The sequence below is a fragment of the Saccopteryx bilineata genome, chromosome 11 (genome assembly GCF_036850765.1).
Source record: "Saccopteryx bilineata isolate mSacBil1 chromosome 11, mSacBil1_pri_phased_curated, whole genome shotgun sequence".
Lineage (NCBI taxonomy): Eukaryota > Metazoa > Chordata > Mammalia > Chiroptera > Emballonuridae > Saccopteryx > Saccopteryx bilineata.
The window spans coordinates 54,999,085-55,016,819 of NC_089500.1; the positions used below are offsets into that span (position 1 = coordinate 54,999,085).

The following is a 17,735-nucleotide window of genomic DNA, read 5'->3' on the forward strand; positions in this document are numbered from 1 at the left end:
AGACATAGCCCCATGGTTGCTGGCTTGAGTTCAAAGGTCGCTGGCTTGAAGCCCAAGGTCGCTGGCTTGAACCCAAGGTTGCTGGCTTGAGCAAGGGGTCACTTGCTCTGCTGCAGCCCCCACCCCGTCCCGGTCAAGGCACATATGAGAAAGCAATCAATGAACAACTAAGGAGACTAAGGAGCCACAACAAAGAATTGATGCTTCTCATCTCTCTCCCTTCCTGTCTGTCTGTCCCTATCTGTCCCTCTCTCTGTCTCTCAGTCTCTGTCACACACAAAAAATACACACTTTCTTAATTTTGAGTGATTGGGAGTGGTGCACCATTCGTACCCAGGTTTTCTTCCAATGCCTCCTTAGCATTGTTTCCACTCCAAAATAATGTGGTTTTTGTTATTAATATAATACATATACATTTGGGGAAAGAAAATGCAGAGAAGCAAGATGAAAACTAAAAGTTTCTAAGGTTGCATGTAAAAGTTTATGATTTTTATTTTATTTTTTCTTTAATTAAATGAGAGGCAGGGAGGGAGAGAGACAGACTCCTGCATGTACTCTGACAGGGATCCACCCGGCAAGCCCCTGCCCGGTGATATTCTGACCATCTGGGACCGTTGCTCTGTTGCTCAGCAATCAAGCTATTTTAACAATTGAGATGAGGCCTTGATGCCATCCTCAGTACCCGCAGCCAACTTGCTCCAACCAAAACATGGCTGCAGGAGGGAGGAGAGAGAGGGAGAGTGAGAGAGAGAGATAGAGAAAGAGAGAGTAGGGAAAGGGGTGGAGCAGCAGATGGTTGATTCTCCTGCATGCCCTGAGCAGGAATCGAACCAGGAACTTCCACATGCCAAGCCAACCCTGTACTGCAGAGCCAATGGCCAGGGCCCATGATTTTATTAATATTCATTGTATTTAATTTTGCAAAAAAGTTGCTTTAATCAGGAAATAGAATGTTTTTATCTTATTTTGGGAATGCCATTGTTGCAAATGTTGCTAAAAATCTTAAAGGATATGCAAAAGACCTACAACGCAGCCCATCGTTGTCAAAGTATCAATAGTATCCAAATACCCTTCCTGCATAACAAAAACTAGAGCTTTTCCAGTGTTCTGTGACTGAGAGTGAAATTTGATTCAGTCATACGTGTTTGTGAAATAATGTATTTCCAATTTCATAATTGAAAAATAACCTGACTATTCTTGCTATTTATTTATAAACCATTGAAAAATATAGTCAGATTAAAGTAGCATAGTTCTATCAATAAGCTGCATGGTTTAGACCTAAATTTAAAGATTTTTTTTTTTTTTTTTTTTACAAAATAAGAAGTCTGAGGCTGGGAGGCTGATATTCTTCACAAGGATCTTTTCATTCTACTGCCCTTAGCATACAGGCTACTGTAATGCTTAAAGAATGTCTGGGCTTTACAGGCACCATGTCCATATCTAGAAGAAGCATTGGCCAACTGATTGCATCAACAAAAGACATTAGCCTTGCTGAATGGTTCACCGAGAGCGACTCTACTTTTATCTCATTGGATGTGACCATCACATGATGACACTTAGTCTTTATACTTAGACCAGGCATGGCCAACATATGGCCTGCAGGCCGGATCCAGCCCGCGTAATGAGTTTATGTGGCCTGCGATTATATTTTTATTATTCTCTGCTACTTTAAAATCTCAGCTACTCAGCAGCGGAAGCGTCTTTGATTATTGGAAATCGAGATATTTAAGAAGATAGTGAAAGGCGGCAAAGAATTCTGCGTGGTTATCTAGCGTTAACTTCTAATAATTGGTCGAATAGATTCACGATACTTCTTTATATTTTAAAAAATTCCATTATAAAGATATTCAACTTTTGTACTTGTCTGTACTCGGTATGAACTGTTTGACGTTTAGCGGCGGCAATGTGAAACCCACATTCTTTTAGGCGGAGTTTGCCAGTGCACACCCAAGGTCAAACAATTTGTTATTTTTGTGGTCAAGTGTGCTGAATCTAGTGGCATTGTAGCATAGACAATAGCTGCAGTTGATAACTGAAAACGTGTCCAGGCTATTTGTAAAACAAAATAATTGTTTTGCCATATAAACACTCAAGCTCATTCTATTAATTAAATATTGTTTTGATTGATTGTGATACAGTTTGGATATTTTATACAGTATGTAATTATATTGTTATTAAAATATATTTTCATTAAAATAATATTGTATATTAAATTTTTTTCACTTACTTACATTTATTCATAAACAAATTACAAAATAAAATTTTGTTTACTTAAACGAATCGTTTTTGTATTTAACTTTTTTTAATTTTAATATTTCGTCCAGCCTGTGAAAAATGTTTTCATTCTAATCTGGCCCAGGGGCAAAAACTGTTGGCCATGTGTGGGTTAGACACACAGCATCTTGGAATGAAATCATGATATTCATAAGTTAAAGACAAAAAGAAGAGTGGATTTTGGCAGGCATTTAGCAGTGTCTGCTTTTCAGACCAATTTCTCTTATAGTGTGTGATATTTATGAGGATCAATATAATTATGAATGGCATTAACATTGCACATGTAGTCACTAACTCTCTGTGTTTCCACATGGTTGTAAATTTCTACAGGTTCTAGTATAATGTATAATTGAATCACATTGGGAAATATATGCTTGGATAAAAATTACTTTCATTTCTCTCATTAGCCAGGTGATACCTGTGACAATCATACTACTCAGGAAGAAAAAGAGCTGCCTGTATTTACCAAAACAAGTGGTCCCTCGGTAAGTTATAGCAGGACAACTTGGGGTAGGATTGACTGACAAGCTTTTTCAAGACAATCACACAAAACTTCACCACAATGCAACATAATGAAGGTGGCTGGACAATCAAAGCTTTATATCTGCCTTTAACTGATTTATAGGAAGATATTCAGCAGTAAAGAAACCCAAGTTAAAGCTACAAATAACTATGCTCTATAAAACAGATACCCAGAAAAGCAGTAATTGTAGGCATTTCTATTCAAAAGGTCTAGTTCCTTTACATTTTTTTCTTTCATTTAAAAAAATTCTCATAGAACTGTTACTTCTATTGAGTCACAGGTCCACCTGTTGGAGCAGCAGCAGGTGTCCTTAGGTTTCCAATTGTTTCTCCAGTGTGGGGTGAACTTCAGGCACCTGCTGTAGAAGTACATCCCAGTCCAGTCTCCCTCTCCCTTCCCCATCCTCCCCTGTTGGTGCAGAGCCACCTCTACTCCCCACTTACCCAAAGGAGGGCACAGGCAAACCCCACAGAATGAGCAAGCTTCTATCAACCTGCAAATAGGAACAGTTACTTTATTTATGGTTTATCCCAGATCCTTCTTTTTACATTTGGTTCTGCTTACATTCCTACTGTGAGCTATCTGTTCTCTCCCTTGGTGGAGCTTATGTAATCTATATTCTCTTTTATTTTTAAATCCTCATCATCCCTCTTCTAACTTCCTTCTGTATAGAATAAAGCAAAATGGTGAATCCCAATAGGTCTATCCTCCCTGCTGAGATGTTGGGGAGAGACTTACTTTGAAAGGGCAAGCATATACTGAATCCCAGTGTGATTAGTCACCCCTTCTGTCATTTTCCCCTCAGAATTAGGAGAAGAATAGATAATAGCTCTCTTTTTCAAAATTTTCTCCATTTACTTTTGTTTTTGGTGCTGTTCTGATGGCAAGGGAGGTAGATTTGGATAAGAGTTCACATTATTCCTGGAACATCTCTCACTGGCCATTACTCATATAGGTGCTGCTAGGATTCTGTTTTCCTATCATTGTTATGTTTGTTGACCCTACAATGTTTTAGAAGAATTCTTGGCCATTTGATATAACTTCAATTTTATCACAGAATATAACCCCAGTCATTTTTATAAAACTCCTTTTTTTATATTAAAAGTTATTCACAGTCTGTTTTATGCTGGTATTTGCAACCTTGAATTCTCTTTACTTAACCACACACATCCTGTAAGTAAAAAAAAAAAAAAAAATCAACTTCTTCTTTCAAGAACATACCCTGAGTTTTCCAGTGGTAAAAGTTTGTTCATCATTTAAGATTTGCAAAAGATTTAAGCAAACAGTTTATCAAAGAAGATACGTAGATAAGAAATAAGCTCATGAAAAGGTGCTCAGTATTATTAGTGATTATGGAAATAAAGGAACAATGGAGATATCTGTTCATACCTTGTAAAATGGCTCCAATTAAAAAGATTGACTATATCAACTGGTGTTAAGGATACAGAGCAACTGGAACTCTCAGTTATTGCTAGTGGGAATGTAAAGTGGTCCATCCATGTTGGAAAAAATTTGTTAGCTTTTCAAAATGTTAAGCATATACCTCCCACAGACCCAGCCATTCTAGTCATAGTCAGTTATACACAATAAGCCTGTTAAAAGAAGTCTGTATAATGTTTTATGATTTTATTAATACCCAACATGTTTACTTTGCAGTAAGTACCTACAATATAGGACTAGTGTATTCACGTATTTATTTGGTTGACCCTTAACTCTGAATCACCAGTGCCACTAAATCTTGGCATTTACAAGACTTGCGATCTAATCTACAGTCATTACAAACTTACTTTACAAATCACTACTTGTATAGATAAGACATCTCCTGTGTGTGCAGTTGACATAAATGAATTATTCAATGGAGGTGTTAGTTTATTTAAAAGGCTGTCCATCTAGTTTATTTCTAATGCCTGAAGAAAAATCAAATAGATACACTTGCTATTGATTCACAGTTCACTGCAAAATATAGTAACACCATCTGTTAACAGTTATATCGGTGTTTTCTTTTTAGAAAAGGAAATCTAATACCTTGATTTAAACTAGTAGGAGTATAGTATACCAAGGATGGTGCACCTGCAATTCAGTGCAATACCAACTTTAGCATGAACTTCTAACATTTTCCTTTTATGCTGTCTTGTAAGTATAACTTACAAGATGGTCAGCAGAATACGTATGCCATGTTGATGTTCATGTTAGGATCGTGTGCTAATTGAATGTCCATTACTGATAAAACACCTTAGTTCTTCTGGAAAGTCTGCACAGTATAAAGTCTCTTGTTTTTCAAGAGTGACTGTTGGACACTCAGTACATTATTTTTCTTTATTATTTTAGTTGTCTGGATCTCATGCCTTTATAAATAGACTTAAGTTACTTTTCTTTACCCTCGCTTTAATTTTTTTTAAATTTTGAATTTATTTTGAATTTATTGGTGGAGTTCAGAATTTTTACAAGTATCTACCTTTTATTTCATTTATCCTAGTCACAGCTCAGGGAATCCTTTCTATCTAAGGACTGTTTTTCTTTCTTCAGTTTTTGGACATTGTCTTCTGTTATGTCTAATTATTTTCCCCATTTTCTGTGTCTCACCCCTCTAGAACACATATTAAATGGTTGTTGCTTTGCTTGAATTGTATTTCAATATCACCTAAATTTATTAGTATGTTAATTGATTTCCTTTGTGTTCTAGATTTCTCCATCTTTATGTTTGAAATTAGTAACTTTCTCTTGGTCAATGTTGCATTATTTTTTATCTTGTCTCAGACTTTCTGTAAATTTTTGCAAACTTATTCTTATTCCCCAAGAACAAATTTTTCCCCTCTGATGTTCTCATTCGTATAGCCATAGGTTCTTGATTCATAGCAGCAATCCATAAATCACCGTGAAGATAAGAATTAAATTATTTTAAAGGAATCAGCCTGACCAGGCCGTGGCACAGTGGATAGAGTTTCACCCTGGGACGCTGAGGACCTAGGTTTGACACCCCGAGGTCACCAGCTTGAGCGTGGGCTTACCAGCTTGAGCATGGGGTCACCAGCTTGAACATGGGATCATAGACATGACCCCATGGTTGCTGGCCTGAAGCCCAAGGTCGTTGGCTTGAGCAAGTGGTCACTGGTTTGGCTGGGGCTCCCTGGTCAAGGCACGCATGAAAAAGCAATCAGTGAACAATTAATATGCCATAACTACAAGTTGATGCTTCTTATCTCTCTCCCTTCCTGTCTGTCTATCCCTGTCTGTCCTTCTCTCTCTTTCTCTCTCTAAAATTATTTTAAAGAAATCAAATTATTCTGATGGTTTTTTTTTTACTGAGGTATAATTTACAAACAATAAATGCATACATTTAAGTATATAATTCAATTAGTTTAAGAAATGTTTGTACCCATGAGACCACCATCAGTTAAATATAAAATATTCCATGAACCCAGAAATTTCTCTCAGACCTCTCTTTCCAGGGCATTGTCCTCCCACTCCTGTAAGGCACGCCCTGCTGTGATTTCTAACACCTTAAGTTTGATTCACCTTTCATATGAATAAAATTGTAAATAAAATATGTACTTTTGTATCTGGCTCCTTTCCCACATAATAACTTTTAGATTCCTCTATTTGTTGCTTATACCAGAAATTTGGTACTTTTATTACTATTATTTTATTGCATAAATATACTACATTGGAATATCTGTTCATCTGTTGATGGACATTTAGAGTGTGTCCAAGTTTAAGCTATTATGGGAAGTGCTTCCATGAATATTCATGTAATATAAAGGGTTGTACATTCTCATTTCTCTCGGGTAAAGATGCAGTGTAATTTAGATTATCGGCAAACAGATGCTCACAGCCGTGTCACTCACAGCTCTTAAATTCAACAGGGGCTATTTTAATAAATGAATTTTTTAAAAATAACTGAATTCTAATTTTTTTAAGAAAAAAAAATCTATAAAGCAGAAACAACAAATCCTAGTTTTTAGGGAGTTTTTCCCCCATTGATTGGAGAGAAAGAGAGGAAGTGAGAGAAGGTGGAAGGGAGAGAGAGAGAGAGAGAAGCATCAACTTGTTGATCTACTTAGTTGTTTCATTTAGTTGTGCACTTATTGGTTGCTTTCATATGAGCCTTGACCAGGCTCGAACCCACAACCTCAGTTCTCTAGGACAACACTTTATCCACTGAACCACCCGGCCAGAACATTACTAGTTTTTTATGTGTACCCTAAGCGGAGGATGTGATATACTAAATTTTGGTCCTTATGGGTGAGCTAATAAAAGAAAAATAACAGAGTACCTTGTAAATATTTTATTCTCAGTATTTCAATATCAACTAAGGTATAAATATTTAGTTTTTCCAAATATAAACATCTTGGGTGGAGAACGTCAACTTTTGGAACGTGAGGCAGCATGTGACGCCAGCAGTGTGAAGTGTCTGCTTGAGTGCGAATACCGCCTGGTCAGGGCGGTGCGCATCTCTCCTAGGGTGGCAGTAAGTATCCGCAGGTTTTAGGTTTGCCTCCAGTACAGGGAGAGCTTCTGATCGACACTGTGGATCCTGGTTGTTTTTTTCCTGTTCGGCTCCCCATTCCTCCACCATAACCCATCTTCCAAGGATCCACCGAAGAAACCATCTGTGAAAGCATGGTGTGGAAAGGGCTCCACAAGGGAGAAGACACCAGCACACGCTCAGGTGGAACTTCCGGGCTCCTAAAGTTCTCCGCAGAGTTACTGGCTTATGATTGATGAGTATAGGAGATGGCTGTGTGTTTCCTCTACCATAGCTCGATTTTTCTCAAAAGGTCCAAACAGTTGATTGTACGTTTTTGTGAGGGAGTGGGCTATACTTTTAAGTGGCATGAAGGAGGCAGGTAGGTTAATAATCACTCAATGCAAAAGCAACAAAAGGTATGAAGAACCCTAACTTCCTACTTCCAGTCAAAGTTGACATTATTTTTCATTCTCCCTTCCCTGTCTTTTGTGTGGCCTCTTAAGTCCCTCTGTTGTAGACCACCATACTCATCCTAAAACCAATGTACCCCCAACGCAGTTAGTTCATTTTATGTAGGCTGCATTTTGCGGGGGATTCCTCGGGTTATAATTTAAATACTGGCTACATATTTAAAGGGAAGAGATATACTTGGCTCTTTTTTTTTTTTTTTGGAAATGTTTTTTAACTATTTGCCTGTAGCTTTTTCCTACTCTGTGTACAATCTATATTATTTTATTTTTCTCTTCCCTCACCACAAATTTCCTTTAAAATTTTTTAAATGTTCCTATTTAAATTCTGCTTTTAGGGAGAGGTTTTTATTGTACCAAACCAATTCTATTCTCTTTTTTATCTAGAATTTTGTATCAGTTGATCTGCTACAGAATTCTTTGCTGGTTTAAAGTGCTGTTAAATATCTATTCCTTTAAAAATATTTTTTTCACCATTTTTAGTAATTTGGGGTGGAAAGAGATGGGCTGTCAATTCACCTTCTGACTTAAATTTCTTTTACTAGTTCTTATGCATTTTTTTGTTTCTTTAATATATTTTTTCTTGGCCCTGGCCAGTTAACTCAGGTGGTTAGAGCAATGTCCTGAAAGATCAAGGTTGGGGGTTCGATCCCTGGTCAGGGCACACATGGAAATCAACCAGTGAATGCACGACTGAGTGGAACAACAAGTGGATGCTTCTCTCTGCCCCTCCCTCTCTCCCTTTCTCTCTCTGTCTCTCTAAATTCAATAAATTAAAAAAAAATTTTTTCTTCTTTATTTTATAAAGTAATACACAGTACTATAGAAAATTTAGAAAATACGGTCAAGCAAGATGAATGACAGCTTTTTAAAAGACAGAATAGTGTATGTTTTCATAAGTAAACATACTCAATTTTGTAATAGGTTTCTTTAGTAAAGGAAAGAATATTCACGTCTTAAAGTGCAGTAAAGCCATTGTAGACAGAAGCAAAAATTTCTAGTTCTAGCCTGACCTGTGGTGGCGCAGTGGATAAAACGTCGACCTGGAAATGCTGAGGTCGCCAGTTCGAAACCCTGGGCTTGCCTGGCAAGGCACATGTGGGAGTTGATGCTTCCAGCTCCTCCCCCTTCTCTCTCTCTATCTCTCCTCTCTCTCTCTCTCTCTCTCTCTTTCTCTGTCTCTCCCTCTCCTCTCTAAAATGAATAAATAAATAAATTAATTTTAAAAATTTCTAGTTCTAGCTTTATAAATGAAAAACAACTTGGTACTATTGCTACTGAATTATAATCTCTGAAAAGGATAGCTTTAGGGTCTGTTAAAGAATAAGATTAGATGAGTCAGTTTGTGTTTGGCTGCATATAATAGAACATGAGGAGTTGTTTCGCTTCCCATAAGAGACGTGGTCCAAGTCTGACAGAGCAGCTACATAGTGCCCCTCAGCACGGCCCAGCCCCGTCTGAGCTGTCCCTGGCACTCCTCCCTGTGGCCGTCATCCTTATTCCTACAAGATGCTTGACATTCTGAGCTTTCATCATGTGCAGTCGTGATGATGCATCAGCTGACCTTGTTCTTTTTGTTCTGGAAAGCCTTAGCTCTTCTGGAAGCACTCTTGGTAATTGTATTACCCTTATGCCTCATTAGCCACACTTGTCACATGGTCACTCTTAGCTGCAAAAGGACCTGGAGGTCAAGTTGTTTAGAGAACAAACCAATGGAGTTTGCATGACCAGGCAGTGGAGCAGTGGATAGAGCATTGGACTGGGACATGGAGGACCCAGGTTTGAAACCTTGAGGTTGCTGGCTTGAGCACAGGCTCATCCCGCTTGAGCGGGGATCACCAGCTTGAGCACGGAGTCACTGGCTTGAGCATGGAGTCATAGCCATAACCCCATGGTCGCTGGCTTGAGCCCAAGGTTTCTGGCTTGAGCAAGGGGTCACTCGCTCTGCTGTAGCCCCCTGGTCAAGACACATATGAGAAAGCAAGCAATGATCAACTAAAGAGCCGCAACAAAGAAGTGATGCTTCTCATCTCTCTCCCTTTCTGCCTGTCTGTCTCTATCTGTTCCTCTCTCTGTCACACACAAAAAAGACAAAGGAAAATGGAGTTTGTGACAGGCAACAGAGGCATTTGCCACAGAGGCCAGTGTCGGGGTATTTAGGTGGCTCCCAACAATGGTCCCCGGGGGCTGGATGCAGATATTCAGGCCCAGGCAGTCATAACTTCACGCCTGCCACAGATATCTAAATATATACACATAGTAGAATACACAAGTACTTTAGAAAGTATTTGCCTGAATAAGAATGATGCTTTCATCTCTCCGTTTAGCCAGATGATGCTTCTCTCAGCAGTGCCACCTTGTCAGATGGGGCCCAGGATGAAGAAGGGAAGTTTGCGCTTCCCGGGAGTAGCCCAGGGGTAAGTCAACGCATGCCAAGACAATTGCATGTCAGGGCAAATTGCAAGTGTAAGGCAAAAAGAGGCAGTTTCTTTAAAACAGATGAAAAAACCACTAAGATTGCAAAAGAACCACAGCTGGCAGTAGACCCCACAACTTTCTAATGATTAGGAAGAAGGAGACTCAAAGCTGAGGCACGAAGAGATTTCAGTTTAGAAGAGGACTTCATAAATTAACACCACTGCAGCCAGGCGCCAAAGGACGTTGTTTACAACGTGAGGCATGAGGGATTTATTAACTTCGGTCCTTTTACCTGAGTTCACACACATGAACTGGCCTAATTTTGCCGTCTCAACCCAGAAGTCTCTTAACCTGCAGAATAAATTAAAACTCCTCATCCTGATATTTAAGTAATTCCTCTGTTGCCTACATTTCCAGCCTTAGGTCTCAAGACCCACTTCACACAGAGTCCATCACTTGGTCTTAGGTGACAAACAGAACCCGTTTCACTTTTCTTTGTTAAAATTCACCGTTCCCCCTTGCCCCACCTTCACGGGGGATCGCCGCCTGGTGCTCCATGCAGGTGCTCTGGCAGGGCGGATAGAGTGGCCCAGAAGGGAGTGGGAGATCCTTTTAGATGCAGTTGCCAGTTCTCTGATGGCAAGTTGATGGACAGCAGCAGATAGCACTTCCGACAGGCAGATGGAGAGGGCACATCAGATGGCCCTGCAGGGCAATGCTTTCTCTGCTGCCCATTTTGAGGCATAGGATAGCTGACATTCACATGCATAACACGCTCCCAGTTTATCCCCATTGTTCAGGGAGATAATGCTATTAACCCCATGAAAATCAGCTTTTCTGTTGTGTTTTTAGATTTTTGGTTATGGAGTTGTTTTGTTGCACAGTGATCACATGTGACACATCAAATAATGTGAGTGACTTTTGTCAATAAGTAACATATCAATAACACTCCAGTTGTTGGAATGGATAGGCTAAGAATGACCCACAATGTCTGAAAACCTGGCTATAAATTCAGCCCCTACTTACCCATTGAAGACCATGCATTGGAATGCAAATAGATATGTCGCCAATAAATACCTTTAGTCCACCTTATTTATTAAAACAAAGTAAATCATTTACAAACTCTGGAAAGTACTGGACGTCAGTAGTTACCTATAACAGAATTTAGCACAATTGTACTATACCCCTGGGACTGGGGATTCCTGCTTTAGTTAAGTTCTAGCCTAGGACCTTTTATTTTTGGCCTCAGCTGGTGGTACCCATGTGCCCAAGACCTAAATATGAGCCTCAACTTCACTTACCCTCTCCCCCTCTAAGTGCCCATCACTGAGACCTGTGGATTTTATCAGGTGAAGTAGTTCTACTATATTTCAAGCCCCCTCTTGTCCTGTCACCACTTCCTTAGTACAAGAACTTACCATCATTTCTCTGAATTGCCGAAATAGCCCCTGAAGTCATCTCCTGGACTTTAGCTTTTACCCCTCAAACTCATCTTTCTGACAGCTTCAAGTCTTGCTAAAAGCCCAGAGTCATTCCTCCCCACCTGCTAGTTAGTTTGAAAGCTCCTGACATAGTCTGGCCCCTCATCTGCCTCTCTGACTGAATCTCCCACCCCCCTGCATTTTGTATAAGCCCACAACAAAGGACTGTGTATGGTTCCAGGCACACAGCAAGCAGAATTTGAAGCAGAATGCTTGCGTAATTGCATTGCAGAAGAAGAGCTGTTTGGCTAGACCTTGTTTTTGAGGTTTTGCCATGGCAGTTCTATTCATGACCACAATTTTATTTCTGATAAAACTGATGCTAGTCATGTTTTTTCATTTCTTTATACTTTTGTGTTAACTTCTCCATATTGTTGCTTGATTCTCATTTATTTCACAAATCCTTACTGAGCACACACATATTGTCAGCAAATAGGATTCTTGAAAACTTGAGAGTGTAAGAGAAATAAATGATCTTTGGTGAGAATGAGAGAAAGAGCTTCCTGGAGAAAGTTAATTACTCAGATTTTGGTTTTGTTTTCATTTTGTTTCCTGAAAACTGATTGAATGCTGATAATGAAATAAATAAAATTTTTATTAAAAAAATCTTTAAAAATATCTCATTGGTACCAGTCTCCAACACAACTGACTTTGGTTTTTTTACTCAGAATATCTTAGAAATGTTAATCAAATAGGTTATTTGCTAAAATAGCACACAGATGCCAACTTAATCCTTAATGCACCTGTATTTTTTTAATTTTTTTAAAAATTTATTCATTTTAGAGAAGAGAGACAGAGAGTGAGATGGGGGGGAGGAACAGAAAGCATCAACTCCCATATGTGCCTTGACCGAGCAAACCGAAGGTTTTGAACTGGTGGCCCAACATTCCAGGTCAACGCTTGATCCACTGCGCCACCACAGGTCAGGCAATGTACCTGTATTGAAAATCATTTAGAACATCTTACGAAGAGATAAACACATTTGCCTTTCTTGCTTCTTGGTTATAGGTACCGCAGGCACCCTTGTTTGGTGCCTATTGTATATAGATAGTAAGATTTCTAGTAATTCAGTGAAGTGGCAGTGAGGGCTTTAGCAATCCTGACCATGATGTCTGTAAAGGTAAATCTCTCCTGCCTAGATAAATTTCCAGGGACATTTTACTGTCATCTCCAAGACTCCTGATAATTTGCCACATGTGGAATAGTATAAAGTAGGAAACCTAAATTTATCTTGACCAATACTTTTTATCAATCTTTCAACTTGTCTACATGTTTGAATTGAACCTTTATGATATATAGAATCTCTATAAATATGGGGCCCAATTTAATTACTGTGACTCTATAGTTTCTTTTCTAAATCTGTTATAAGTTCACCCTTATTATTCTGCATCAAAGGTTTCTTTGCTCTTCTCAGAAATGTCTTCTTTCAGATGAACTTTTTTGTTTCTTCTTTCCAAGTGAGAGGAAAGGAGATGGACAGAGAGATGTGCCCCAATTGGGATCTACCTGGCAACCCCCCCATCTGGGGCCAATACTCTGCCCATCTGGGTCCATGCACATAACCGAGCTATTTTTAGTGCCTGAGGCAAAGGATACATGGAGCCATCCTCAGCATCCAGAGTTGATGTGCTCAAACCAATCTAGTGATGGTAGCAGGAGTGGAAGGGAGAGAGGAAGAGAAGGAGGAAGGGAAGTTGTGAAGAAGCAGATGGTTGCTTCTCCATTGAGCCAACTGGCCAGGTTCCAGATGAACTTTCAAAAAGACTATTAATACCCATTTCAAAAGAAATCTTTGCCTGACCTTTGATGGTATACTGGATAAAACATCGACCTGGAAGGCTGCGGTCAGTAGTTCAAACCCTGGGCTTGCCTGGTCAAGTCACATACAAGAAGCAACTACTACAAGTTGGTGCTTCCTGCTTATCCCCCAATCCCCACTTTCTCTCTCTCCTCTCTCTAAAATCAATCTATAAAATATAACAATAATAATAATAAAATATAAAATATTTTTAGATTCCAGTGAGAATTTTATTGAATTTAAAGATTAATGTCAGGGAAAGAATTCACTTTCTAAAATACTGAGTTTTCTCATCGAGAAATAATGATTGTGTTTTTCCATTTATTTATATCAGCTATCCTTCAAAAATAACTTCATAATTTTCTTTATTAAATTTTTTTCATATACATCTTTTCCCTGGTTAATTACCAAGAACCTAATAGTGTTCCTTCATAATTTAAATGGTAGGGTTTTATGATATATTTTAGTTTGTTTTTGCAGATATATACAAAACGTAACTATTTGGGTGTTTTACAAAAGTATCTATTATAGCTTCCTTTCTAAAAAATTTTTTTAATTCTAAGAATTTTTTATTTAAATTTTTAATTTGTGCTGATGTCATCTGAAATACTGAAAGTTTTATTTGCTAAATTTATCTTAAGTCTTTTTCTTGTCTTATTGACCAAACACAATCACTTGTAACATTGAGTAATAATTATGGAGATATGTAGATAAGTTTTTAATTTTCTCATACATTCTTCTAAGTAAGTGTCATCATTAGTTAGAATATTTAATCTAGATTTCTGAATCTTGTAGTTGCTTTTTTCAGGAATGGAGATTGAATTATATCAAATGATTGTTCATCACCTATTAAAATGAATATATTATTTTTCTTATTTAAGCAATATTTAAGGAAATTGCAGTGATAGATTTTCCTAATGTTTACGTATAATTTCATTGCTTAGATAAATCCTCTTTGTTGTATTATATTATTCTTTCAATATACCACAGGGATATGATTTGCTACTATCTTATCATTTTTAACCACCAGCCTAATAAGTGGAATCAGTGTATCTGTGTAATTTCGTTTTGCTGGAACCAGAGCTATGCTAATCTTGATACAAATAGGTTGAGAACTCTAACTTTTTTCAGTATTCTAGAGCAAGTTATTAAACTTTAGTCTAAATAGTCTATAAAATATTATACTTGTAAATAAATTTGTATTATAGTTTGCTTATGAAACATCCAAGACCTGGCATTATTGTGGGCATATGCTTTGGTTAGTTTTTCAATAGATATGGTTCAGGGGGTTTAATTTCTTCATCTCCAACTTGTCTGAATTTTGGTAATATATATTTGTTCTAGCATACATTTCATTTAGAATATCAGTATATGTTGTGTTATATATCTATCTCTATATATACAAATATATATACACATTTATTTAGATGTTTAATTCTTAAGTTTTCTGTGCAGATAGCTATTGCTTCTTTTTTGTTCCTAAAGTTGATGGGTTTTTTAAATTTCAGTCAGAACTTAAATAGTTGCCTGTATCAATAATTTTTTAAGAATTCACTTCCTTTAATTAATTAAGCCTCCTTTTTCTATTATATTAATTTATTTAATCCTTATTAATTTTCCCATCCATTCTTGGGTCTACTTGGATAATTTTTTCTAGTCTTTTGAATTATAAACATATTTATTTGTAATCATTCTAATTTGCATTAGAGTTAATTTCTGAGTACTATGGCTATATTCATGGATTTTCAGAATTTAATGTTCTCATTGTCTTTAACATTTAGTCTATAATTTCAGATGTGATTTAATTTTTGATCCAAGATGTCAACAAAATTCCTTTATAAATTCACATTTGGATAGATTTTATTATTGTTATTATATTTTTATTTCAAATTTGATTACATTTTTTGTCAGTGAATGTGGCCTATTTAAGTTCATCTCTGAGGAATTTGGCACAGTGGTTGCAAGATGTAGATTAATCAGTTCTGAGCTTATTATCTATATCGACCCAAACACAGGCAGCTTTGGTACATAGACTATAAGACATAATGATAGGACACAGACTCAAACATGAGAATAAAGTCAAGCAGGCAGTCGGGAACGTCAGAAACATCTCTTGAATTGGTAAATTTCCCCTTTGAGTAATAAACATGAAAAATGTTTGGTATGGTGTTTCTTTAATGTGAAAGAAATATCAGATAATCAAAGACTAGCTTTAAAAGAACTCAAGCAGGTAGTGCAAACCTTCTGTAATTTGGAACTTAAAATAATGACCCCTCGTAAGGTACTCTCCAATCCTTGTGCAGTAAGAGTTGGCAGCAGAACAAGCTTCAGTGGCTGGAAAATGTTGTCTTTCTTTACCATCTGAAGCCCTAATGTGGTTGGACACAAAAGGAAATGGTAGGATCTATTTTGGACAAGCCAGGGGAGTGTGTTTTAAATGCAAATGAAATTTATTCTTTAAATAGATTAAAATCACTAATAAACTTTCTAAAATTATACTGATGCGTTTATGTTTAATGTATAAATAGACGTTTTAAAACTAAATACCAGCCCTGGCCGGTTGGCTCAGCGGTAGAGCGTCGGCCTGGCGTGCGGGGGACCCGGGTTCGATTCCCGGCCAGGGCACATAGGAGAAGAGCCCATTTGCTTCTCCACCCCCCACCCCCTCCTTCCTCTCTGTCTCTCTCTTCCCTTCCCGCAGCCAAGGCTCCATTGGAGCAAAGATGGCCCGGGCGCTGGGGATGGCTCCTTGGCCTCTGCCCCAGGCGCTAGAGTGGCTCTGGTCGCGGCAAAGCGATGCCCCAGAGGGGCAGAGCATCGTCCCCTGGTGGGCAGAGCGTCGCCCCTGGTGGGCATGCCGGGTGGATCCCGGTCGGGTGCATGCGGGAGTCTGTCTGACTGTCTCTCCCCGTTTCCAGCTTCAGAAAAATACAAAAAATACAAAAAAAACCCCAAAAAACTAAATACCAAGCGCCAGCCTTTTCGTTCCATCTGCTTTAAAACTCAAGGTCCGCTTATTAGTGAGCTGTCTTCCATATTCATTTTCTCCACATCTTTCTTGTTTTAACACATGATTGTTATTCTTCCTTTATTTTGTTCTGCTTCTATTTAACCTGTATGACTTTAAGTCTCGGCTCCTCTACCTGGCTTCCAAAGCCTTCCATAATTGGAACAGACCCTATTGACTCGGGTATCTCTCATATTTTGTAACACTTTGCCTCAACTTCTGGCAAACTAGTCTCTCTATGACCCCTTGTAGCTCTAATGCTTCGGTAGTCCCATACCTGAAATTTATACTTCCGTGTCTGACCTGAGTGCATTTGCCTACCTGCTGTGCCTTTGTAAGTCTTTCTCATCTCTTCCTGAGTTCCAGCGCTAGTTCAGCCACCTCTCCAGGAGAACCTCCTGGGCCACATACACACTTATTGTATTATAGAAATTGTATTATCAAAATCTTCTTAACTGTGGATTGACTATAGTTTATGCTCCTAAATGTTACTCTCTTCTCATTATAAATAGCCGTGAGCAAGGGTCACAATTTAAACTTCTGCTTCCTCCAAGAATCTTCCAAAATAATTTACAAAGAGCAAGGACTCATTCAGCATGATAGGCTAGCTTCTCCACTTTACAGATTAAGAAATTAACACTTAGTAGGTTAAAGTATGCTAAACCATCAGCTTTAAGCACTACATATATGTCTTTGAATTTTTAAGCGTGTTCTGTCCCATAAGAGAGTTATTTCAAACTTTGATAAAACATTTCCCTTTGGAAAACTTAAGAAAACCATAAAAAAAATAGTCCAGCCCTGGCTGGTTGGCTCAGCGGTAGAGTGTCAGCCTGGCGCACAAGGGACCCAGGTTCGATTCCCGGCCAGGGCACATAGGAGAAGCGCCCATCTGCTTCTCCACCCCCCCCCTTCCTCTCTGTCTCTCTCTTCCCCTCCCGCAGCCAAGGCTCCATTGGAGCAAGGATGGCCCGGGAGCTGGGGATGGCTCCTTGGCCTCTGCCCCAGACGCTAGAGTGGCTCTGGTCGCGGCGGAGCGACACCCTGGAGGGGCAGAGCATCGCCCCCTGGTGGGCAGAGCATGGCCCCTGGTGGGCGTGCCGGTGGATCCCGGTCGGGCGCATGTGGGAGTCTGTCTGACTGTCTCTCCCTATTTCCAGCTTCAGAAAAATACAAAAAAAAAAAAATGGTCCACATCTTTTAAAGGATTTTAGTGTATAGGTAATCTTTATTCTGTAGTGTTAGTTTTTAGAGCCACCAAAAATCTACCTCACAACGAACTGTATGGCCCTAGACCGGTTT

The 17,735-nt window shown here is 38.6% G+C and overlaps 1 protein-coding gene across 7 annotated transcripts in view; it reads left to right on the top strand.

Annotated features, from left to right (window-relative positions):
- Window positions 1–17,735, top strand: part of ARHGAP28 (Rho GTPase activating protein 28) — a 214,088-nt gene that overhangs the window by 140,820 nt on the left and 55,533 nt on the right. For 6 of the 7 annotated variants that reach the window (XM_066246985.1, XM_066246986.1, XM_066246990.1 and 3 more), the window contains 2 exons: window positions 2,682–2,759; window positions 10,060–10,149. In XM_066246985.1, coding sequence (XP_066103082.1) covers window positions 2,682–2,759; window positions 10,060–10,149 — 168 coding nt within the window. The remainder of the gene's footprint in view (window positions 1–2,681; window positions 2,760–10,059; window positions 10,150–17,735) is intronic. The other variant, XM_066246987.1, reaches the window with a different exon arrangement.